The sequence below is a fragment of the Pimephales promelas genome, chromosome 21, assembly GCF_988280905.1.
Source record: "Pimephales promelas chromosome 21, fPimPro1.hap1.1, whole genome shotgun sequence".
Taxonomy (NCBI): domain Eukaryota; kingdom Metazoa; phylum Chordata; class Actinopteri; order Cypriniformes; family Leuciscidae; genus Pimephales; species Pimephales promelas.
Window position 1 is genome coordinate 7,509,784 of NC_142789.1, and position 26,753 is coordinate 7,536,536.

A 26,753-nucleotide genomic window follows, 5' to 3' on the forward strand; every position below is an offset into this window, starting at 1 on the left:
GTTTCATGCACAAACACTACCTGCAGTCATTGCGTGAGTGAGGCAAAAAGCCAGCTGCCTTAGCTTTCGAATGTAGACTTTTTTGTGTGTCTGGCATGTGCTCCCCTTGTCCCTCTCTCCCACGTTTCCTTTTTCCATGCACCCTCACTTAACCCTTGTCTAGTTCACAGTCTGTTAATTGCCAGCACCTGTTTCTTATGGTTTTCCCCCTATATTTATTGTGTTTTGTGCAATATGTCAAAATGTGCAATATGTCAAAGTGGATTGTGCCCTTTGCTCTTGTTCCTGTGTTGCTTCTAGTCCTCTTTTGTGTTTTGCCCCAGTTCTATACCCAGAAGGGCCTGCCTACTTGTTTCAGCTTTGTTTGACATTATTAAATATAGATTCAGATGTATTAACTCTGCACTTGGGTCGACATCAAACACATCAAAGGAGATAAATGTTTTTATTAGTCCATAATGCAGTACATAGAAAGTCCTTTTAGACAATCAGTTGTCAGAAAAAAAAGAAATATTTTGCTATTGATTGTAAAACGTATAGATGCTGACTGCAACTGGTTTTAAAACTTCTACATCATATAATTCAGTAATGTTTTAGTTTTTATAACATTTGGATTCTTTTCTCTCAAAAAAATAAATATATTGGAATTTTTGCACACATTTTAATAAGTACATCTCTATAGTGCTTAGATTTAAAAAGCATTTGTAAACTGGCGCTGAAGTTAATGTCTCTTGATAAAGTTTATCGAAGACACTCAAAACAACATGGAATATTCTTGAATAATCTGTAGTACTCCTCTTGAATCTGATGATAAAAGAGAAAACATATGCATTTAAAGGTGTAAAATCGTAAACATAACAATGAAAAATAAATGTAGATCTCTGGTTACATAGGTAACCCAGTTCCCTGATAAGGGAGATGAGACACTGCATTATGATGTTGACGATATGGGAACACCCTGTGCTGTTTAGACAGAGCTGCTGTCTAAAGCATGTGTGGAAACACAGCAATTTCATTGACCAAAGGTGAGGTCAGATGACAGTGTAATCACATCATCAAGACTATAAATAGGCACTTGAAATAAAATTCCTCAAATTCTAATTATCTGAAGGAAGATGCTGAGGCATGCATTAAATATGGCAAAGTGATGCAGTGTCGCATTCCTTTCATGGAACGTCTCAAAACCAGAGCCGTTCACTTTCGAGGGAATTCAACGCTGTTGTTGACGCTATGCGAATGTTTATACCCACATTGCCACACTGAAAAATGCTTGACCAGCAAGGTTGTGAAGTACTCTAAACAAACACCATGTGGTCCACTAAAAGGATTAACCCAAAAGGACTTGAATGCCATGAATCCAAACAGTAAAACCCTATGAATGTGTGCTGAAAGCACCACCCTACCACAGCATAAACATCTTGTAAAGTCGCAGCCATGAAAAGTCGCAGCCATTTGTCATGAAACTGCACATGGAACATGGAATAAGGTGATCCAAACGCAGGCTTTATTTAGAGGAGAATCCAGAGACAGGGACAGGGAAACATGCAGGGGTCAAAACCAGGTAAGCAATCCAGATCAGAAAACATACCATGCAGGGATTAGGCAAACGGAAAGACCAGATACAGGCAGGAAGTCCAGGAACCGTGAAACTAGAAAATACTCGAAAACACTAAGAAAACAGGAAACGGTAACACTTTACAATAAGGGTGCACTAATAAGCATTAATTCATGCTTAACTAATGCACAGATAATACTGAATTAATGTGTAAGTAATGATTATCTAAGCTATTCATTAATGATTACCACATTAGGAACTAATTAAAAGTCTGTAAGGTTAATGTATTAGTTCATACATGAATTGTTTTTAATTAAATATGTAATTGTGGATCAATTCCATAATAACTCATTTTTTTAACTAATAGTGTTAATTAATATGTTAATTACCAGAATGAGCCAAAGCCTTGTATTTCAACTTCCAGATAATATGACAGGTACACTAATATGCATTAATACATGATTACTTACTTAATTGTTAGTGCAAATTCATGTGAAAATTACTACAATTACTAAATAACTAGTTAATAATGATGTGCCTCAACAAGTAAAGTCATAACATAATGATACCTTTGCAAATCATTAGCTAATGATTAATTAAAGCAGACAACTGGAAGTTGAAGTGCATAGCTTTGACTAATTGTGGTAATTAACACATTAATGTACACTATTAGTTAATAAAATATGTTATTAAGGAATTAATACACAATGACACATTGAATTAATAGCTATTCATGTATTACTTAATCTATTAATCATATAGACTCTTTATTTGTTGCTGATGCAGTAATCGTTAATTAATGGTTTAATTCTTCATTAGTTATACATTAACTCATGATTATCGGTGTATTAGTTAAGCATGAATTAATGCATATTAGTGCACCCATATTGTAAAGTGTTACCCAGGAAACCGCTCAAATCAGTCAGACACTTACAATACTGAGCCCTGAACAAAGGGAAAACTCAGGCTTAAATCAGGGAGCTCAATCTAAAACAGGTGCAAAAAATAAACCATAATCAGTCCAGGGTAAAACATGAATGAAACATTAAACTAGGAAGGAGTGCCCCCCAGAGGCTCAAGCGGGCACTCAGCCGCAGATCGTCATTCTTAGATAATGCTTTAGAAGAGACCAGACTCCTGGTTGAGTGGGCCTTGATGCCAAGAGGTAAAGCCATTCCATGCACAACATACTGTAGGCAAAATAAATTGCATTACAACCTCGGTTGAGAGACTGGAATCTAAAAGTTGACACCCTTGGGGCCAAACCACAGATTCCAAACCTTGGGTCAGGGGTGGAGAATCCTGAGCCTAAGACTAAAGGTCCCTCCTGTTCGGAACTCCAGTGGAGAGCCTTCCAAAGAGATTTTGTGTCCAAACACTAGACTTGGGGTGGCCCGAAACAGAGCCACTAACAACAGGCAAACTCCGTTCTGGCGAACCCTTGCCTAGAAGTCCCGGGAGCAGAGTGATCTGGGGAAAATGCATATAGTAAAATGCATCCAGCCATAACGGAACTGGAGGTTTGATGGCAAACCAGAGGGGGACAGTGGGTTGACTCTGCTGAGCTAAACAGGTCCACTTCCGCTCTGTTATACCTCTGCCGAATTAACGTCTCCATTCCCAGGGCCTCAACACCTGCATGTCCCAAACGCAGCCCGCCCTTGTGATTACATAGGAGACTGCAGATGTGTTATCCATCTGGACTAACACATGGTAACCCCTCAGTATTTCCATGCTCCAAAAACAGCCCTCATCTCCAGACCATTCATGTGCCATTTGAGATGATGGCCTTCCCAGAGACTGTGAGCTGGACGGCCACCCAAGACTGTACTCCAGCCTGTTAGAGAGGCATCGGTAACACTTTACAATAAGGTTCATTTATTAAACATTAGTTAATGTATTAACTAACATGAACTAACCATGAGCAATACATTTGTTACTCTTTTTGTTAATCTTTGTTAACGTTAGTTAACACAAATCCAGCTGTTCATTGTTTGTTCATGTTAGTTCACAGTGCATTAACTAATGTTAACAAGATTTTAATAAAGTATTAGTAAATGTTAAAATTAACATTAACAAAGATTAACAAATGTTGTAGAAGTATTGTTCAGTCTTAGTTAATGTTAACTAATGTAGTTACTAATGAACCTTATTGTAAAGTGTTACCGAGGCATCCGATTGGCCAACCCGGTCTCATCCCAAGACATCATATAACTGACGTTTTGGGACGTCTTTTGACCATACGTCAATATTCGCCTTTTTAGGGCCCCCTTAAACGTCGGTAGATGAGGTTATGGGATCCTAACTCTACCCCAGACCTAAACCTAACCCTAAACCTAACCCGTCACCTAACTGACGTTAAAGGTAAAGCGTCAGTTGTATGACGGCCCGGGATCGCCATCTACTGACGTTTAAGGGAGCCCTAAAAAGGCGGATATTGACGTACGGTCAAAAAACGTCCCAAGACGTCAGTCATATGACTTTTTGGGATGAGACTGTGTTAGATTGGCAATAGCCTTGCGACCGCAACATTCCGTAAGCCATCACTTCCAAACAGAAAGGGTTAAAAAGCATTAGCATATAACCCTCATGACTCAAACATAACCCTGGTTTCCTAAAGCAAAGAAGCTGATGTTCTTTATTGCAGGTGCCTATTTATGGTCTTTATGACATGCTTACACTATGTCAGCTAACCTCAACCTCAACTGGTCAATAAACACTTTCCACACCTGCTTTGTGCACTTGCTCATTCAGGGGCATTTCCATAACATCAACGTCATGACGCAGTGCTGAGTTCCATCTAAACGGAATTGTAGAAGAGTGTGCACCTTACCCTTCTGGATAGAACGCAAAGGAAAATGAAAATGAACATCCCTTGGAACACATTGGCAAAGGTAAAGAGATACGCTGTCAGGGTGGTCTCATATAAGATGTGCATGACACCAAATGTCCAGGTAACTCCCAGAACAAAAAAAAGAGCAATAGCTCCTCTTGCACAAGACCTGTGGGATAATTATTGAATAGCAAAAGTAAAATAATTATTGAATAGCAAAAGTAAAAATAATGTTTGTAATATTTTTTCAGGCTGCTGTTTGATTATTAACTATTTAGTATTTAGCTACCCTGACATGAATAAAATAAAATGTAAAGGGATAATTCACCTCTGGAAAGATGAATGCATATTTAAAATGGGTCATTTATGTAGAATAAATGTGAAATTATTTGAATTTGGAGCTTTCTAGACTCAGAAAACCCAGAAAATGTATTTTTGGCTCATGTGGATTAAAAGACAACAACTCCCAGAATGCACTCGCTTCGCTGCCCTAGGAGGCCACGCCTACTGGTAACAGAGCGCAGTAGTTAAACAACAAGTCTTGGCTACTAGCGAGTCTCCGTGATGAGTTTCGAGATCGCCCAAAACAAATGTATTTCGAGATCGGCTTTTACGTTCTACAGTCGCCATTCATTATGTTTACTGTGGCGAGTAGGACAAGGCTATTTGGGCCGTGAGAGAACAGCGCGAGGCCCATCCCACCCTCTATGGGCGGGTTGAGAACATGCGTAACAGCCTCTACTACTGACTGTAGTCTTTAGCCTCTGGCCAAAAAACCCTCCGATGACGCAAAATGACAATTTTTGCGTCATTGGAGGATTTTTCCCGAAAAAAAATACATAAATCTCTTGTCTCAGGGGGATATGATGGTTGAAAGCATGGTAATTCGAAAATACTACAGGTTTTCCACTAATACAAAGCTTAATGCTTAATCCTGAAGTATTCTAAATGATGTACAATTTCTTTACCTGATATTTTCATAGTGACTGATTTCAGGGATCTTTACTGCAGTGTGACGATAAACCTTAAAGATGATCACAGCAAATGCCAGCAGATTAACCTGGGAGGGAATAAATGGCTTCAATGTAATATTTATTCAACAAAAAAAGTACAGTATGAACTAATTCATTTGATTAATTAAACAGCATATCATGTTATCAATTAAATATGTGTTTTTTATTATTATTATTTATACATTTATTGACAGCTCTAATGAAATCACATTTTGGATATTAGTTTATTTTGATTTACAATTTATTTAGATTTATTAGAAATACTGCATAGTTCGAATGAAAAGGGTTGTATTAGCGTAACTGAGATTTGTTGCTGAGTGTACATGAGTCCAGAGTAGTGTTCATGGCTAACAGACAGTCTTGTTACTGGATGTTACACTGACACAAGAAGAAATGCTCACCAGAATAATCAGACAAGCTGGTCCTATGAAACTCCAGATGAAGTTATTTTCAGTGCTCAGCCAACACCTTAATAAAATTAATAACATAAAATAGTAATTACAATTTATTTACATTGTTTGAAGCAAAAGTGGTGCAATCCACCTTATTTAGCAACATTAAATTTAAGCTATTTTTGTGAATGTATGAGAATTAAGATTTGTTAGCCGCTATACATTAAATAACTAGAAGAATAAAGTTCAATGAATGGTAACTATTTGAGCTACAAACCTGTGTTTATGATTATAGTACATAATTTAATATGAAAGCAATTACCACTTTTTAAATCAAGCAGCATAAAATACAATATTTGTACAGCTAAAATAACTGAAGATAACGGAAGCCTTGCACATTCAAAATAATATTGGTGGATCAAAATAAGGTGGATCACTCTTACGTTAAAAATAAGGGGGATTGCTCATTGTAACTAGTAGTCATACTTTCTTTTGTAAATACCACAAAATTGTAATTATTTACATTTGCATTTATTCATTTAGCTGACGCTTCTATCCAAAGCGACTTACAATATATGTCAGAGGTCGCAAGCCTCTGGAGCAACTAGGGGTTAAAGGGATACTCCTCCGTTTTTTTCATATTAAAGGGGTGATGAACTGAGAAATCAAATTTTCCTTGAGGTTTTGACATCTAAGAGGTCATCATATTATAAGAATATCCTAATAAGTTTCAGAACCGAAAATGTCCTTGTTAGTCCAATAAAAGCTTTTATTGACACCAGCCCCAGCAAACGACTCGTTTTTCAAAGTGGGGAAATATGACGTCAAAGAGGATAAAACCCCACCCCCGCAGCAGCTTCAACACGGCCGGTTTAGCCCCGCCCACTGATTCACGCATTACACACATAGCTAAATAACATAGGCCTACCTCGTGATGACAAACCGGATCGAGCTACCGAGCAATACAGAATATTGTGCACTGCCTGGTTGTGGAAGACAGTCGCTGCATACTCTGTATTCCAATTTGTATGTTAGAAGAAGTGCAAATTTGTATTGCAAGTTTGTGTCTGTCGTTGAATCTTTGTGGCTGGCATTTTACACATTTGTGACGAATTTTCTGCAGCTTCAGATTCAGAATACAGGTTTGTGACTATTGTCTGTGAGTGCAAATCTCAGCGTTCAAGTTCAGATTTTTATTTTACAGGTTTTCACATCAGAGCTGTGAGTGTAAATGTTGGCGTTCACAAACGAATATTTATTGTACAAGTTCTCAAATTCACATCTACGTGTTCTCGAGTATTGCTACTCTTTTACCTTCATAGAATACCACAGCAAGTGCTTGGGAGCACTTCGACTCGGTACGTGCAGTAATATCATCACTCGTGAAGAGTCTTCTCCCCCTCTCACTCTCTGGAGTGATGATATTACTGCGCCCAGTCCATAGATAGGCTATATATGCGCTGAGTCGAAGTGCTCCCAAGCAGTTGCTATGGTATTCCGCCATACAATATACTGTAGTTATCCACTTTACACGTTCAGAAAAGAGCAATGTTTGATTTTGTGTGTAACTGTATTTGAATGGGGAAAGCATGGAGGTGTTTAGTCGCTTCTCTGCATGGCCTATATTGAATGAACTGGGCTAATTAAGTTAAGTGCGATCAAAGAGTCTCGCGCGCCAGAGCAATTGAGTGGACGCACTGAGACGAGAGGGGTATGTATCAACTCGTCTTAGTTAAGGGAATTTAATATGAAAAAAGGCGGAGTATCCATTTAAGTGTCTTGCTCAGGAACACATTGGTGTCTCACAGTGGATTCGAACCCGGGTCTCTCACACCAAAGGCATGTGTCTTATCCATTGCGCCATCACCACCCCTATAATAACTTTATATTATATTTATTAAATTATAATAACTTACACAGTACTGGTGCCATAATATTTATAGCCAAGTGTTGCAGAAATTGCGACGACCACTGCGGGGCTCCCATAGCCAAATATGTAGAAGTTCCGGTGGAGGAAACCTTTGTTGTAGATGACACCAACAACAATGAGATACAAATGGATCCCCTCTATACACATCCAGGCAAATGCAGACAAGAAGAAATAGTGGAGCAGGCCAGCGATAATAGAACAGAACCACTGAAACACACAGTGAACAAGCATGAATCAACATTACATTGCACTACATTACTTAATAGAGTACTTTTGTTGCCATCTGACACATTAAAAAAGTCTAAGGAGAGAACCTTGTGTGCAATCTTGTTAATCCCGATGAGGAAGATGAACTGGGCCATGAAAAGGCTGCAGCACAGGTTCTTGTGGATCGTGGTTCTGGTGTTCTGAATGTCTCGGAAGAACCAGAATGTGAAGATACACAGGGACAGGCATATTATGGAGATCACCATTCCCAGATGCGTTATCCTCGTCAGAACATTATAATGCGCAAGCAACTACATAAAACACAGCAGGAAAAGGCATTTAGGATTGTTTACAACCAAATTGTGAATTCCGCTCTAACTGTACCATGTTCATAAATTGAGTCAATTGTTTTCACAATGTAATAATAGCATACATTGAAGAAAAGGTGACTGACGACATGTTACACTTTATTTTGAGGGTTACACTTTATTTCGATAGTCACTTTAGACGTTCTGCTAATTATAAGTAGTCGCCAAGTTACTTATAGTCAGTTGAATGTCTGTTGGGGGACCAACAAAATAAAGTGTTAGCAGATATTAAGCAGACAGTCTACTAATACTCTAATGAGAGTTAATTGACATGTAGTTGAAAAGTTACTTATAGTTAGTAGAATGTCTAAAGTGGACTATCGAAATAAAGTGTTACCATTTTGAGGTGCCATTGTTACAGTCTAATTATATATTTAAGTACAGAGAAATATTAAGCGACTACATGTACTTACTATAGGGTTAGGGTTGGATTAGGATTTGTTTGAGGGTTAGTCGCATGTAATTATGCACCATTTACTGCTATTATTATGGTATTAATATGTCACAAGGACACTGTAAAATAAAATGTTACATGGCTGTTTTGATGCCCTAACTGACTATGATATTTTAAATTCCTAGTTTAGGTTCCACATAAACCACATCATTTAATTTATCAAAGATCATTGTAGCACAAACAACATGTGATGCATTACATGCTGATGTTAAATATTTAGGGTTCGGAGTTTGTTCAAATTCTTAATGAGGCAGCATAATAGTGAGGTATATGACAGCAATCACCACTAATAAGATATACTGGACTGAACAAACATATAAATTGTATTCTGCACCTCTAAATGATTAAGGTAACTTCACTGTAACTTTAGAAGTGTACTTTAAAGATAACCTCAGTCTTTTCTATTAATTTAGAAGAAATGTAAAGTTTTTTTTTGTCAGGTTTATTAATATTTAATATGAGTTAATCAATCATATATATATATAATTTATTGCATCTTTGCTGAATAAAAGTAGTAATTTCTCAAAAACTACAAAAAAATATATATATAAAAAAAAAAAAAAAATTTGAATGTTTGACCCCAAACCTTTGAATGGTAATGTAAAATTGTTTAAAAGGTTCAGGTAAAAATAACAATAAATGTTTGTTGGTCCACCGTATTTTGTGAGGAGACCAGTAGGGGACAGCAGTAGTTCACTTACATTGGCATGAGCAGAGGACATGAGAATGGCAAAGTGTGTCAGGTGATTACAGGAACACGAAGTATGAGTTGAATTCACACGTGTGCGTGTACAGCCATCCAAACTCCACTGTCCCATCATGCTCTGGGAATACTCCCAGAATGCACACTTAGTCTCATCATGGGTGGGATCTATCTCCTTTATGAAAGAAGCAAAGCTTGTTCAATGCATATTAAAATGACATTCAAAGCAACAACTATTTCAAGTTAATTAATCAATCAGTCACACTGCACCTGTGTGTGTTTGAGAGTGAAGGTCACGTTGTCCAGTGCAAATGTCTTTGGATTGCTGATGGCTGCTGCTATTACTGGCGAATTAACTGTAATTTCACCCGCTGCTGCATAGCGAGAGTAATCGGCCACACCAGGGTCATCAGTTGGCTTTAAAAGATCGCCAATACTGTTATAGATTAGAAATACAATGGAGGTGCTTCCTACAGCAGAGACAGATGGAAGACATTTTGAATCATTTGGTGCATTTGTATTCAATTTACATATGAAGGTAAATGAAGGTAAGAATTAACATTATTACAAACCATTATTGCTTTTGTTTTTTGCATTCTTAGGGATCAGTGAAATGGAGTTTCCTTGGATGTTGGTTGAAACTGGATGCTTATGTGCTTGGTTGGGTTCAAATGTGTATAGTTTCATTTCTAGAAATCATTCAACACAACGATTAGAACCTTCATCAAAAGGTTAAACATTTATATTGAACTATCACAAGAAATAACAATAAAACTATAAAACATTTTACAATAATGTACTTTGATTTTATTGTATTTTCTAAAGATTTTTATACTCTTTATTTCCATTATTTCCCAAATAGTTATTTTTCAAACTATTTAAGTTAACTAAGGAGGATGTTTTTAAATTTTCAGTTCATTTTTAATAGTGTATCTTTTAATTGTTCTGTCATTCAAGTTTAAGATTTACAGTAAGAATAATGCACTGTAAGAAAAAAAAAGTATGGAAAATGGAGAATGTACTGGTAATTGTATGCCAGTACATTATCCATTAAGTTTTTAGACATTTCTTTTAAACCCTACACTCATAGATATAGGTTATTGCTGTCTATAGTTGTGCAGGCAGTCGTATTATTTAGTTAGTTAGTTAACCACTAACTAACTAACTAACTAACTAACTAACTAACTAACTAACTAACTAACTAACTAACTAACGCAGACAAACACAAAACTGTCTGTTGGGACCTTTATTTTTAAGTGTTTGGTTATATTTTAGCCCACAAAAAACTCACCTACTTCACCGGCATCCACCTGCATCTGCATAGTGTGTGTGTATCCAGCAGACAGGGCCAGTGTTTCCATCTCTGCTGTGTGAAGCAGTGTGGTGATGTAATACTTCCTCAAATCATCATTTATCCTTTCCCATTCCACCTTCTCATCCTTCTCGACTAAGTTATTCACACTAAAAACCAAATTCTATGGGAAAAATAAAGAAAACAAAGAACGTCTCAGGTTACGACTGTAACAGGCAGAAAAAGCAAATGACAGGGCGTGCAAGTCTCCTATCCTCTTAAGGGAAGCAATGATCAACATAAAAGCCATCTTTAATGTTGGTAACTTCTCTGAAATTGAGTCCAGAGGCTTGACGGTTGCCAGAGACAAACCTTCCAGAACCACTACCAAATCAGGCTGGAAGTCTTACATGGCAAAGTCCGACTAATATTATCTGCACTATAAAGTGAGGACAAGTGAAGGAGGAGACTGGGAGCTGCTACTTTTGGTAACACTTTATTTGAAGGGGTGTGCATAAGACTGAGATGACACTGTCATAAACATGACATAACACCTGTCATGAACATGAATGAGTCTTTATGAATGTTTATGACTGTTGTCATTAAGTGTCATTCAGTAAATTATGACACTTTTAATCCAAAATTGACATTGTTTAAAATGTCTTTGTTATGACAACTTGACATTAACAAAGACAAAAATGTCTTTGTTATGACAACTTGACATTAACAAAGACAAAAAATGTCTTTGTTATGACGACTTGACATTAACCAAGACAAAAATGTCTTTGTTATGACAACTTGACATTAACCAAGAAATCATTACCTGCCAACCTGTCACAAATATGTCATAACAGGTCTAATTATCAAACTTAAATAAGTTATTTAGCTTTGTGTTAACATTACATTACCCGGTCATATGTTATGGTTGGTTTTAACTTTGGTTGTCATGACACCATTATAACTGTGACATGAATATTTTACTTGTCCTCAAGTAAAGTGGAACATATCGTACTAGTTAAAAAGATGTCATTAAGGGTTATTACACTGTCAAATGCTTTAAAGACAGTGTTATTAATATTTCCCCTTACCTCAAGTAAAGTGGAGCACGTTGGACTAGTTATGATTTCTTGGTTAATGTCAAGTTGTCATAATCAAGACATTTTTGTCTTGGTTAATGTCAAGTTGTCATAACAAAGACATTTTAAACAATGTCAACTTTGCATTAAAAGTGTCATAATTTACCGAATGTCACTTAATGACAACAGTCATAAACATTCATGAAGACTCCTTCATGTTCATGACAGGTGTTATGTCATGTTCATGACAGTGTCATGTCAGTCTTATGCACACCCCTTCAAATAAAGTGTTACCCTACTTTCTTGTCAGTGCTGGATTATTATGATATTGCCGTATCTATCTGCAGGCACCCAAGCATTGTTTAAAGCTATTGGATTCAGTTCTTGGAGCTTTTATTACCAATTCAAAAGCCCTTACCCATCATTATTTACTGTACTCTTGGGTTGGATGGCCCGTTCTGTCAATCTATAGACTCAAGCATTGGTACATCTTTATATAAAACTTTCCTGGGTCTGCTTCCCTCTTGTTTACAGCATTCAAAATGCTATTCCTTGCTATTCTTGTTATTCCATTCAAAAAGGTGTAAAACTGTATGTCTTTGTTCACAAGAATATTATTTTTTGAACATCCTTATAGTCCATATCAAATGTGGGTAAAAGGGTGTTTAGTTATGCTGCTCTGTCTGAATGGAATCAGTTACAAGATACAAAATGCTTTAAAGAGTTGGCCTCTCCAAATTAATTTAAGAGTATTTTAAATAATTTGGTTACAGATTTATCTAATTCTTATTGTTTGAACTGATATTGTTTTAAAAAAAATCCATATGTAATTAATGTATTTGTTTTTATGTTTAATATTGTTTCATGTGTAACTACTGTAAGTGAGGTGCCTGTCTTGGCCTGCAGGACCCTCTTGTAAACGATTTTAAATCTCAAGAGTTTTTTTCCTGGTTGAATAGGACTCCTCAATTTAAGGTGTAAAGTTTCCAGGTGGATGGTCTCAGCAACCTCAGCTGAGAGACCATAGTTTAAGGTTTGACTCCCCTCAGGGGCCAAACTCATCTTGGATTTTTTTTTTCCCTAACAACAGCAGAAACAACTTAAAATACTTTTAAAATACATCAGAATAAACTCTAAAGGGTCTACTTAAATTCACAACTGCAAGAAAATGTTTTGTTTAATTTGTTTAATATAGAAAACAAAGAGGAAGCGCTTTGTGTCATCTCGGTCTCCGTGAATTGGAGCACATCTAAAAAAAATGAATCGAAACTAATCTTATAGACTACTTGTATGTAAAGCTTGAAATGTCTAACCAATTTTAACCAGTTTAAAGCAAGAACTACTCTCTGCTTATGTAACCAGCATGAAAGTTACATTGGTAACACTTTACAATAAGGTTCATTAGTTAACATTAGTAAATGCATTAACTAATGATGAGCAATGCATTAGTTACAGTGTTTATTAATCTTTGTTAATGTTAGTTAATATAAATACAGCAGTTCGTTGTGCGTTCATGTTAGTTCACAGCGCATTAACTAATGTTAACTAATACAACCTTTGATTTTAATAATGTATTAGTAAATGTTGGAATTAATATTAACTAAGATTAATAAATGCTGAATAAGTATTGTTCATTCTTAATACATGTTAACTATTGAACCTTATTGTAAAGTGTTACCGTTACATTTCTCTCTATAGGGCTCATTTATAGTTTCTTGTAGGTTTTTGGGGGTTAAATTTTAAACTTGGGTGTAAACCGTTCAGGCTTATTAAAACTGACTGGTGTGTTTCTGTCTTAAATGATGTTCTGTATGTGGAATAGTATATAAATTACCGTGATCGTTTCATTGATTTCTTCCTCAGGATATTCAGGCTCATCTCCATTGCCTGGTTTATGGCTGGCCATGGCCTCAATGTATGATATGAGGAGAACAGGAGAGAGTTCAGCTGATGTTTGATGTCTTATCTCTTTCAGACGCTCTGGAGTTGACAGATTAATCATCTACAACCCCGAGAGAGGTAAACAGATTTAATATTCACTCAAATATACAATATCATTAACGATCATTATTTAAAAGATCATAAATTACAGGGAATTTTCAGACAACACACGTGTTCAAACATGCTTATATCAGAGGCCTTAATCAGCAAACATTTCTGCACATGTATAAACTTCCACAGACACATGTGTTTATAGCATGATTAGTCTTTTGTATTTTATAAAGTTAAAAAACTTCTAACAAGGCTAATACCAACCAGACATTAAGCAAATGGAATCAGTTTAAAGGGTGTTTAAATGAGATTCTAATTTTCTTGGGACAGATCTGCAACTTTGCCAGAAGGGGACGCCATTTTCTCACACTTACAGTACATTGTGATTATAGACTGAATGCTGCAAGGACCTAACAGCAGATGTGTTTTATCATGAGATTTTTGTCATACAGCATTCAGGATGAACAGAGTAATTTAGGAAATGTCCTCAATATTTCAAGAATGGTGTGAGAGGCCACACAGGAACATTAAGATATTATTAAATGTATTTTGTTTTAGTAAAAAGGGCAAACAAATCTTTACATCATGCTTCATATTTCACATTCAGGAAATGTATGAAAATATTAAAACTAACAAGAAAATACTATGATATAAATTGTTTCAGTTATTAACGTAGCCTTGGTTGCCTGTTTTAACGGGAACGAGCATTGCATCAGTATTTAAAGTCCCTGTAAAGGCAATTCTAAAACCAAATTCTAAACATTATAAATATTAGAAATGTATTGCTAAAACACATTACAAATACTGTGACCTGTGAAGTACTGAACTGTGGAGTTAGACCATTAAACAGTTTTGCATCATTGCTGTGTTCAGGATATTTTGGGGAGGGGTCAGCCTCAGTGGCTCGAATGCATCTTTCGACAGAGTCTTGCGATGACAGGATGCTCCCAACACTGGGATTTGGAAAAGGAACCAAGATTTCTTCCACATGACCAAGGAACAAAGGCATCTACACGTAACCTTGATCATGCGAAACAGGTTGCCCTTCTGGGGAAAAAAAAACCCTTGTCCACTCCTGAGCCACTACTACAAGGGTATGTACACAGCAGGCCAAAATGTATTATGTTGGATGCAGGTGCCATAAGTCCTAATATACTAAAACTTTTTCACAGTGATGAGCTGGCTTAGCTTGACTGTGGTTACTGCTGCCAGAATTGAAACTAAGTGTGCAGGAGACAATCGTGCATGCATTGTGACCGAGTCCCATACAATTCCTGGAATAGTAATTCTCTGAAATGGAGAAAGCATATTCTTCTTGGAGATGAGTCTTAACCCCAAGCACTTTATGTGGTCAAGCACAACATCTCAAAGCCGAGCCACCATCTCCTGTGACTGGGCTGCATTAACAAGTAATCCATGTAATTAAGAATAATGATGCCTGTGAGTCTCAGAGGAGGCAGAGTTGCATACATTTTGGTGATAACGGTAGGCCGAATTGAAGAACCCGATATTGGTGACCTCCGTCCCCAAAAGCGTACTTCAGAAACTTCCTGTGTTGTGGAAGGATGGAAATATGAAAGTGTATCATCTAGATCAGGGGTCTCAAACTCAAATTAACTGGGGGCCGCTGGAGATAGAGTCTGGGTCAGGCCGGGCCGCATCAAGTATTCGAACGCGTTCTCATCCCAAAGCGCCATATAGGACGCTTTTGCAAAAGCGTAAATATCCAACGCACATGGCACCCTTTAACGTCTAATGAGACGCTTCGGTTATGGTTAAGTTTAGGTAAGGTGTAGGGTAAGGGTTAGACCACTAGGGGGCGCCTTCTGCCCAAATATATCTGCGTCCCATTTCACGTTAAAGGGTGCCATGTGCGTTGGATATTTACGCTTTTGCAAAAGCGTCCTATATGGCGCTTTGGGATGAGAACGGGCTCAGTATTCCAAAAAAAATATATATATATTTAAGTATTCCAAAAATGGAGCACAACTGATCCAATCTTCTCAATCTTTATTATTAATGTTTCTTCTGAACTGTTCCTCTGAATTTGAACATTCCTTTCTGTACTTGATTGGTTCTTCATGAGCTGTCCTTCTGACAGTTGACAGTTTTACAAACTTTTTTTGTCTTTTTCTTATACACAACATCTTTGTTGTGATGATAGTCATATTTGATTTTTATTTTCTTTATACAACACTATTATATTGATTTTTTTTTTCCAAAAGGCACATTTCCTTTTATTATACTTAGAAAAACAATTACTGCTTTTGAAATACAAATAATTCTTTCTACACATGTATAGTGTCTCAGGCAAATTACTGACTTTGCACATATCAAAGCAAACCTTCTTATCAACCATTACATGAACTAGTTCAAGGTTCAATTCACAAATTTTAAAATGAACTTCTTTTTCCCCATATGTTGCTGCGAGCTTCTTTTTTTATTATTAAGCTATTATTATTGCCACAACCCATATACAACCACAGATAACAATCATTTTATCGACGGGCAAAGTTTGCACAGACATGTAAGATTTTCCCATCCTCACCGACCTCATAAAAGCCTTTTAAATGATCTTACGACGGCTCCTCGGTTCACAACCACTTGAATGAACGACTTCACTGTAACGTTCATCAGGCAGTAATACAGTAGGCTACGTTCAGTCAGTGTTGGGGAAGCTACTCTAAAACTGTAGTTTGACAAGCTACAAGCTACTCATAAGTTAAAGTAGTTAAACTACGGACAAGCTACCCGTTTGGAAAAGTAGTTAGCTACACAACAAGTTACTATCAAAAAGTAGCTAGCTACATTGAATTTGAAACTACTTTTGCTTTTTTGAACAACGAATATTATAAATAACTGAATAAGTGTCTGAGGAATGTTTTAAGTAAAATATTTAGTGTTCAAAATAATGCAATACAATTATGATTTTAAAGAGTATTGTTTTATTACACACAACACTCAAATATCTCAGATTGTTTGTCTAAAGTGCAAAATTGCTACAAATAGCCTACGACATTGCAAGAACAAAATATACATCCAAAGTAAATTGCATGTAGAACATTTTCTCAAAAATACCGATTGAACTTGGACAAATAAGGCCATGGGTAATAATTAACGTTAGTTGTTTCTCCATTCTCCAAATCTGCCGTCACGTCTTGCTCCATCATGGATAATCATAATATGGGTGTGTCAACACACTTCTGCACGTCAGTGAACCGTTAGCCGCAAGACGCGTGATTAAACAGCAGGTGGCGGTAATGCCAAAAAATGAGTTTGTAATCTAACAAGAAGAAGAATATCCTTGTATCGCGCTGATTTGCGCAGGCTGGAGAAACGCGATGCTCGCGCTACACCGCTACTTGATGCAAAAAGTAATTAGCTACTGGAAAAGCTACACTGTTTAAAAGCAACTGAGCTACTGCCAAGCTACTGAAAAATGTAGTTAAGTTAGTAGCGTCGCTACTTGTAGTTAACTACTCCCCAACACTGCGTTCAGTTCACCCAAAATGAACGAGTTCATTAACTATCGTTCATTGAACGCGTTCAGACACAACACATATTACAAGCTCAAAATGATTATTCATTATTCTCTCATTGTTTTAGAGCAGGGGTATCCAACACGTCGCTCGCGAGCTATCAGTAGCTGTGGCCTGATTTGGTGGTGGTAGCTCGCCTGTTCACATATCGCGCTCACATATTTTGCACGCTCAAGTACGTTTCAAATGTAGGCGCGCATCAAGTAATTGAAGCGCGCTCATAATTGAAGTGACGCGCTCATTTTTTCCAGGCGCAGTATATTTGAAGAGTTCAGATGCAAAAGCCTCTAAATGCCATTTGAAATTTTCTTTTTAAAATGATGATTTTTTATCAAACTTGTATTTTAAGTTCAGTAATTTCACTTAAATAACAATTAATAGGTAATTATCATTGCCATTTAAGTGAAATCACTGAACTTAAATATACAAGTTTGATAAAAATCATCATTAAAGAAGAAAATTTCAAATGGCATTTATTTAGAGGCTTTTGCATCTGAACTCTTCATTTGTACTTCGTGGTTGTCTATGACAACTATTGACAACAAACCCACGGTAAGCTGTCACAAGACTATGGTAGCCCATAAGGGATAAAAATATAATAATAATTTAAAAAAAACGCGGCAAACGCAACGGCGGGCCGCACTAACATTAAACTTTAATATCAAGTAGGGGGCCACAAAATATCATCGGCCCGCGGGCCGCGAGTTTGAGACCTCTGATCTAGATGATCTTTTGGATCGATCATGACATACCAGCCCTCTGATTTGATTTGAGTCACGATAAGAGGAATCGTCAGCATCTTGAATGGGAATCTCCTCAGAGAATGGTTCAAGTGATGTAAATTTATAATGGGAAGCAACCCACCATGAAATACCGGCTGTAGAACCTGGCATTTCTCTCTGAAGGAGGAATACATTATATGGCCTCCTTCGCCAAAAAAGAATGAACTTCCTGTTCCATCACTCGAGCCTGCTCGGGGCCCACTACCGTAGATGATTTCTGGGTGGACAACATCCCAACTGGATTCTGTAGCCCTGCATGAACATGACATTTTGCAACAAACGTTGCTTAAAATTAGCTCTTTTAAGTGGAATTTGCTCTTAATGAGTCACCGGATAGCTGCAGGGGAGAAGAGCTGAGTCAGCTGCAGTCACTAAATTGTTTCAATAGAGAGCAGAAAGGCTTCATCCTCTAGATCTTCTATCTTTTTGATATGATCTTCGCTCTTGAAGGAGAAAATATCTGACCCAAATGGCAATCAGCACAGCTTAAACATGCAGTCAGCCCTGTCTGTTTTTGCCAGGCTGATTTGCCAAATGCAGTTGTACGTGAACCATTTAGGCTTCAGCCAGGATTCGGAGAAAAAAATAGTTCTCCATATAAGCGTCAGTTACTGACACAATGCGGGTGAACCAAATTGAAAGGGAAGTTAGCTTATATATTAAAAAATATACAAAAAATAGCTTAGCATTACAGTGTTATACTATAATTTATAATATTTTTTAGTATTATAATGTCTTAGAGTATTACAGTTGTTAATTTTAATATTTTCATACATTTATTGAATGTGAAGCACTGTAACGGTCCCCAGCTGCAGTGCCCTTGAGAGACACCAGAGGGCACTCCACACCGGACGATCATGTTTCACTCACAAACTACATTTCCCATAACTTACCGCCCAGACTCATCAGCACTCATCTCATTCCCCTGTTTCTCATTATGTTGTTTAGTTCACACCATAAATACCTGGTGTTCACATTCACTTATTGTGAAGTCTACTGTGTGTCTGCGTTTCTGAGCGGTTTGCCGTATTTGTTTTTCTGTTTTCGACTTCGGATTGTTCTTGGACTCTGATTATTGCTGCCTGCCCTGACCTCTGCCTGTTCCTATATGATTAATCTTGAATAAAGCTGCATTTGGATTTTCATCTTCATGTCTTGGAACAGTTCGTAACAAGCACAATGTAAACATGTATTTGACCTTTTTACTAACAACAAAATAAAATGAATCTCTGAATGGTCCTGTCTCAACCCATTCCTGAAATATTGATGACATTTCCTAAAATATCTGTCCATCCTTATTGCTATATGATAAAAAAAAAAATGTCATGACAAAACCTCCAGAACAGCTGTTTCCTGAGCAAGAGCTGTGCCAGCAAGGTGAGAGGATAAACATCTGAGAGAGATGTGACTGAATTCCAGTCACAAGATTTCCAGTTATCACTGAGAGTACAAGCACTGACCTATTACACACATACAACTTTAAAAATGAAGATAGAAAGAATAGCCGTCACATTCTACATGTTAAAAACTTGAAACCCATGTACATAATGAATCAAATGTTTTCTTAATGTTCCCATTTTATCTTCTATAAATTTTTTTGTAACCAGTTACTGTACATTACCTTGAAAATATTTGGACACTGATGTCACATTTAAAATCCACAAAAATACATTGCCAGTTGGTAAAAATAACATAGAAGTAAAATTTCAAAATATCTTGTTTTTTTGTTGTATTTTGGGTCAAATAAATGCTGCCTTGGTGAGTAGAAGGGACTTTAAAAATGTTTAAAAGATTCTTACTGATCTTGAACTTTTGATTGGTAGAGTATATATACAATATGTGCACTAGATCAAATAATTATTTTAAAAGTTAATATTTAGTAGAAAGAGACACTTAATACAAAATAGGAACCTTTTTTAATTTAATTTGCTGAATAATTGCAAAATAAGTAGCTGTATTGTTTCCCCAGCGAATTGCGATTTAATAATAATAATAATAATAATAATAATAATAATAATAATAATAATAATAATAAGGTTTATAATATGGAATTGTTTTTTGAAACCAATACTTAATAATGTAAATAATGTCACTCACTTTTTGCAGTGTGTTGCTTATAGCCACTTTAATACATGTGTAGTCTTGATGGCAGTGCTTCTCTGGGTTTTCTGACACAAAAACAGAAACACAAAATGAGGGTGAAAGAAGATCAAGAAGATGAAAAAATGCATATTTTTCAAAGGTTTACCTTTTAAATTTCATTCAGTGTTAAATGTTTTTAAATATTTCAAAATGCATGTGGCATTTGTGGGAGAAAATAAAATGATTATCCACTTTATACTGAGAGTTGAGTGACTTTTCTCACCTGTGCAATCCGTGCCGGTTTTAGGCTTGAACCAGGGCCCGGCTGGGGACGTATAACCTCTCAGACATGAGCAGATGAATGAGCCGTTTATGTTGTGGCATTTAGAGGAGGGTCCACATCTATCAGCATCAACCTCACACTCATCAATATCTACAATTGTACAGATGTAGATATGTTCGCAATTTTGTAAAAAAATTGTATGCTATGATTGTCATTTTGGCATCTTGATTGTCATATATATATATATATATATATATATATAAAGAAGAGCCTTGCTCATAATCATTATAAAGTCAATTGTGTACTCTTCTTGTCATTCATGCATTTTTACGTAGTGTCCAAATATCTTTTGGAGCCATTCCTACCTGTGCATTTGGTCCCATCATTAGTTTGAAATTCCTGCTTTCCATTTGATTTAAATCCAGACAAGCAGGTACAGTAGTAATTTCCAATAGTGTTGGTGCAGTTGGCATGTGGGCCACATATTCCAGGTACTTTCTCACACTCATTGTCATCTGAAAGGGGTCAGATAAACAGATTCATTAAACCAAGATGCTGCAGATATGCATCTGATAAACCAAGTGTTTTATCCGAGTGTTTTAGCAAGACGAGAATATTCAAAAGACTAAGAGAGTAAATGAAAGAATTAAAAATTCCAATATATTAGGAATGATGATAGAACATTTTAAAGGGGTGTTGACTGCGATTTCACTTTTTTAATTTTAAATAGTGTGTAATGTTGCTGTTGGTGCATGAACAGTATCTGCAAAGTTGCAGCGCTGAAAGTTCAGTGTAAGCAGAGATATCGTCTTTTAAAAATCAGGAAGTATAATTGCCTACACAAACGACTCGGTTGGGACTAAAGCTGGGTTTTAGATGTCACTAACCCACACATTTGCATCAACCCCTCCCTCCGGAAAATGCAAAAAAGGGCATGCATATTACAGCAGCTCCAGCTCGTCGAGTGTGTTGTTCACGCAGCTGTCAGGTCTTCTGTGTTCGAGGTGCCCATGGATGCTGTACTTCGTCAACAATGGATACAATTTATGTTTGATTATGTTTCTGAAAATGACGATCGTAATCTAGCTCTCTGCGCTGCGCATTTTACAGAACACAGCTTTCAGAATCTCCACGAGTTCAATGCTGGATTCAACAAGAAACTGTTACTAAAACTGTTACGACTTTAAAACCAGAGGCAGCAGTTGTTGGGCCACAACCTGTAAGTAGGCTGAGACTTCATCATTTTAAATGTATTTGCATGTATAATCCTTGTGTTTTAATTTTTTCAAATGCCAGCGCTGGCTTTATGGCAATTAAAAACAGGCTACTAGTTATGCTATTTTGTGTCTACGAAAAACGCTTACAAACATGAATTTTGTATAAGTACTAATGTTGTAAATGTATTTTTCATGTTTTATGACGTTATTTTCGATTGGATGAAGAACGCAAACTTGCCAATGCTGTTTGAGTATAACATTAGTAGCCAGTCAGTTGCTATTGTTGTCAGTCAGATGCTATTGTGTAAATCAAACGTGTATAAAGTTCAAAAATAAATAATAATAATAATAATAATAATAATACATCACACTTGTATAGCGCTTTTTTTTGGACACTCAGAGACGCTTCACATGGGACAAAGACAAAATAAAGAAAATAAAAATAAATTAATAAAGGTGTTCTAAGGAAATGCTAGTTTGAACAGGTGGGTTTTGAGTGCTGCTTTGAAATTTGATAGTGAAACAGAGTTTCTAATGCATTTAGGGAGTGAGTTCCAAAGGGTGGGGGCAGCAATGGCAAAAGATCGATCCCCCAATGTCCGGCGATTTGTGCGGGTGATCTGAGTAAGGCGGTTTGTGCCATATGAGCGCAGGTGACGGGTGGGTTGGTGTTGTACCAGGAGTTCAGTGAGGTAGGACGGGGCCAAGTTATGGAGGGACTTGTAGGTGAGGAGGAGGAGCTTATATTGAATACGATAGCGTACAGGAAGCCAGTGGAGCTGCTGAAGAACGGGGGTGATGTGTTCCCGGGACTTGGTGTGGGTGAGCAAGCGGGCGGCTGAGTTCTGGATGTATTGTAGCTTTTGTAATTGATTAGTAGGTAGTCCATAGAGAAGGCTATTGCAGTAGTCGAGTCTTGAAGTTATGAAGGCATGGATGAGGATTTCAGCTGTTGACAGGGTTAGGGAGGGGCGAAGACGGGCGATGTTGCGGAGGTGGAAAAAGGATAGTTTAGTGACATGATTGATGTGTGTTCGGTAAGAGAGGGTGGAGTCCAGTATGATACGTGATAGATTGGAGATGGGTCTGAAGTTGTCCAGATTGTCAGGGTCCAGGCCCGGTTTTTTCAGGAGGGGTGTGATGGACGCAAGTTTTAGTGGGGATGGAACAGATCCAGACATGAAGGAAGTGTTAATGATGTTGGTGATAAGAGGGATGAGGATTGGTTGACAGGCTTTAAAGAGCTGTGAGGGGATCGGGTCAAGCTGGTAGTTGGAGAATTTCATAGTTGAAAGGAGTTTGGAGGTGTCAGAGGGAGACAGAGGAGAGAAAGAGGAAAAACTGTCAAGTGTGAGGGGAGTAAGTTGATGTTCAGAGAGCGGAGAAACGGAGGACGTTGATGTTAATGAACAATGTATGGTGTGGATTTTGGTATGGTAGGATGACAGGAAGTTGTTACATTTGTCTGTAGTGAAAGTGGAGGTTATACTATCCTTAGGTTTGGTCAGTTTTGCAAATGTGGAGAATAGGGTGCGAGCGTTGGAAGAATTTGAATGGATGAGTTGTGAGTAGTAATTAGCCCGGGCATTTTTGAGAGCAGAATTGTATGTGGTTATGGCGTGCTTATAGGCTTGGGCATGAACAGTGAGACCGGATTTTTTATGGATCCTTTCAAGTTGTCTTTTTTGTCTTTTGAGAATGTGAAGATCCGGGCTGTACCAGGGTGCAGAGTTGGAGAAGGAGACTGAGGCAGTTTTGAGCGGGGCTATTTGGTTGAGGCAGGTGGAGAGTGAGTGGTTGTAAAAGTTGACTAGATCGGAGGCAGTTGGAGCAGAGGGAAGCGAAGAAGTTGAGATGGCATGGGATATGGAGGAGGTAAGGGCGAAGGGACTAATGGATTTCAGGTTTCGAAATGTAATTGTTCTGGTGTGTTTGGCAGTAGGACAGGGGGTGATGATATCCAAAGTGATAGCCAGATGATCAGAGATTGTAAGGTCAGTCAGTGAAAGGTTATGTATAGTGAGAGAGGGTGTGGAACAGACCAGGTCAAGGATATGTCCGTGTTTATGTGTAGGCGAAGTGACATGCTGAGTGAGGTTGAGGCAGTTTAAAATGTCCAAAAAGTCAGATGTGAATTTTGCTTCCGGAGAGTCGATATGAATGTTAAAGTCACCAATGAGGAGGACGGACGGTGAAATAGAGGACAGCTGAGTTACAAAATCAGTGAAATCGGAAAGAAATGATGAGCAAGTTTTGGGAGGGCGGTAGATGACTGCAGCAATGAGTGATTGGGAACCAGGAAGTCTGAAAGCCAAATGTTCGAATGAGGATACAACCGGGATGGGGCGGATCGAAATAATGCTGCGGTAAATGACTGCAATGCCACCACCTCGCCGGTCCAGATGGGGATTATCAATGAAAGAGTATCCAGGTGGAGTGGTCTGATTTAATGCAATATAGTCCATGGGTTTGTGCCAGGTTTCAGTAAGACAGAGAAAATCCAATTTATTGTCAGTGATGAATTCACAGAGGAGCAGGCTTTTATTGTTGAGTGATCTTGTATTGTATAGCGCTGTCTTGAGAGGCTTTTGTTTTGAAATCCAAGTGGCGGAAGTTGAGACGGGCAGGAGGTTAGATGAAGTCACGTGATGAGTGCACGGATGACGTATGCGGATGTTGTTGTTGCGCCGGTTTCCAGGCGGGAGTGAACTACGGCTGGACCAGAGAGAAGGAATACTGTTTTCGGCGTTGAAGTAGTAGGAAAGATTGCGACGGGAGCCTCGGTGGATATAAGGGCGACGACGGAGAAGACAATGTTGTTGCAAAGTAGAGATGATGTCCAATGAAGGAGGTGCGTAGTAGTTGAATCCGAGGAGCTGTGAGGACGTGAATCGAAGCGCCATGGTCAGAGCCGTAGATGATGAAATCCACAGAGAGGCCAGCAAAAAGGTCGACAGTAGCCGCATAGCTGACAGGCTGCTCTGGAGTGCGAGCCGGCCAGTAGTCAGGCTATGTTGCTGTAATCCACTGCAGAAAACAGCGGGGATGTGCCGAAGGCGAGAGCTGGCTAGTTGGTGGTCACAGCAGAATCACAACGTGACAAGCAGCAGATACGGCGACCAGGCAGAGATACAATCCAGATTTTGAGGCAGGAACAAATACCATCGGTACCAACAAGGTCAGTAGGTAGAACCGTTATGTTGCAGACAAACGTTTCGTCCAGAGTGAGAAGCGGCATCCAAAACGCGCCAGCGTCCTCTCACATCCGGTGATGTAAATGTAGCAAAAAATGTAGCAAATTATCATTCAGAAACATTTAGTAAGAGCCGTGTGTGGTGAGTTTCTGCTTGACTCTCTTCATCGGTGCTTTCTCGGTCTGATTCTGCCTCAAACTGATACTGCAGTTCAACACATATTTACATCTGGACCGGAGTTCGTGACATGCACGTTTCGCCCGTAAAGGTAATGGGTGTTAACCTTCCGGACAACGTGAGCGACAGTTTAGCCAATCACAACACACCGGACCAAACTAACCAATCTGAGCCCACTGCCCCTTTCTGAGGAAGTGGTTTCATAGACTCAGGAAGTCAACCGCTCGTTCGAGGACAGAGGAGAGCGCGGCTGACAATAAAGGTGAAGTTTATGAAAAATAAGACTTTTAAAAAAAGAAAACCCACAAATAGATGAAGAGTTCAGATGCAAAAGCCTCTAAGTGCCATTTGAAATTTTCTTCTAAAATGATCATTTTTATCAAGCTTGTATATTTAAGTTAAGTAATTTCACTTAAATGGCAATGAAGATTACCTATTAATTGTCATTTAAGTGAAATTACTGAACTTAAATATACGAGTTTGATAAAAATGGTCATTTTAGAAGAAAATTTCAAATGGCATTTAGAGGCTTTTGCATCTGAACTCTTCAGATGTTATATTGCACTCCATAAACACAATCATGCAAAGAAAAAAAGCAGTCAAACCCCCCTTTAAATGTTGACTTCGCAAAGCCTTTTCTGAAAGTGTCTTATGTAGTTTGAATAATTGGGAATTTGAAGTTTGAAAGGCAGCTGCTGGATTTTGTCTTGGGAGAGAGGTTAGCAATTTTTCAGTCACATTTGCAGACCACTATTAGTTATTATAACCTTGTTTTTCTCAGCCAAAAAAATAGTCAAAATGGTCAACGTGTCTTAACAATACACAGTAGTGCTGTTTCGTACCTGTAATGATTAAGTCCACTGAAAGAAAGTTGAGGTGAGAACGTCTCAGTTACATATGTAACCCTCGGAACGGAGACGTGTCGTCGGGGAGTTCCCTGACGAATTGGGATCACGCTAGGGAGCCTAATTACCTCTGATAGAATTAAAAACTAGCCAATGACAACTGGCATGCAATCTTTGCATTCCGCGAGCCGCCTACATGCACGGATATAAAAGCGGAAGTAAAACATTGCATAGACGCTTTTCGCTGAGGAGCCGAACAGAGTCCAGACCACCGTGAAGGTACAGCAACATGGCGAAGGGACGACACGTCTCCCTTCCCTGTACTCAGGGAACAAGGGTTACATACGTAACCGAGACGTTCCCTTTCATCCTGGGAACTCCAACGTGTCGTTGGGGAGTTCCCTGACGAATTGGGATCCCTAATAAAACGCCATGGTGCTAGCCCCTTCCCGCGCCCAGCGACGCTACCCACGCAGTTTCAGAAATAACGGTAGCTAGCTAGGGAGTCACACTGCTGTTCCGCAAAACCCAATCAGGGGACATTGGATAACACTGGGAAAGCGTGCCCAACCCGAAGAAAGGGAAGGGAACGCTGCGGAAGCCAGCTGCCTGATGAAGGCCTGGAATACACATATGTAGTAGCCCAGGGGGATAGTGAAACATATGGCAGTCCCTGAGGTAGTCCCAATCCAAAGGGAAGTGGGAGCGTACTCAACAGGGACGACAGAACGAGTCTGTCAAGGGGAAGACACGGCTGGACTGCATGTGGCATAATGGGTCAGCGAAGAGACCAATGGACATAACACCCAGTCTACACAAC

General features: G+C 38.3%; 1 protein-coding gene across 1 annotated transcript in view; it reads right to left on the minus strand.

The window, feature by feature from the left end:
• Nucleotides 1–426: 426 nt before the first annotated feature.
• adgrl4 (adhesion G protein-coupled receptor L4) overlaps nt 427–26,753 on the minus strand; it is a 37,038-nt gene continuing 10,711 nt past the window's right edge. The window contains exons 3-16 of the mRNA XM_039653615.2: nt 20,866–21,015; nt 20,501–20,650; nt 20,233–20,303; nt 13,657–13,824; nt 10,747–10,930; nt 10,028–10,144; nt 9,726–9,925; nt 9,454–9,630; nt 8,038–8,241; nt 7,710–7,930; nt 5,803–5,869; nt 5,357–5,448; nt 4,389–4,557; nt 427–804 (exon numbers count right to left, since the gene is read on the minus strand). Coding sequence (XP_039509549.2) covers nt 742–804; nt 4,389–4,557; nt 5,357–5,448; nt 5,803–5,869; nt 7,710–7,930; nt 8,038–8,241; nt 9,454–9,630; nt 9,726–9,925; nt 10,028–10,144; nt 10,747–10,930; nt 13,657–13,824; nt 20,233–20,303; nt 20,501–20,650; nt 20,866–21,015 — 2,033 coding nt within the window. The 3' untranslated portion in view covers nt 427–741. The remainder of the gene's footprint in view (nt 805–4,388; nt 4,558–5,356; nt 5,449–5,802; nt 5,870–7,709; nt 7,931–8,037; nt 8,242–9,453; nt 9,631–9,725; nt 9,926–10,027; nt 10,145–10,746; nt 10,931–13,656; nt 13,825–20,232; nt 20,304–20,500; nt 20,651–20,865; nt 21,016–26,753) is intronic.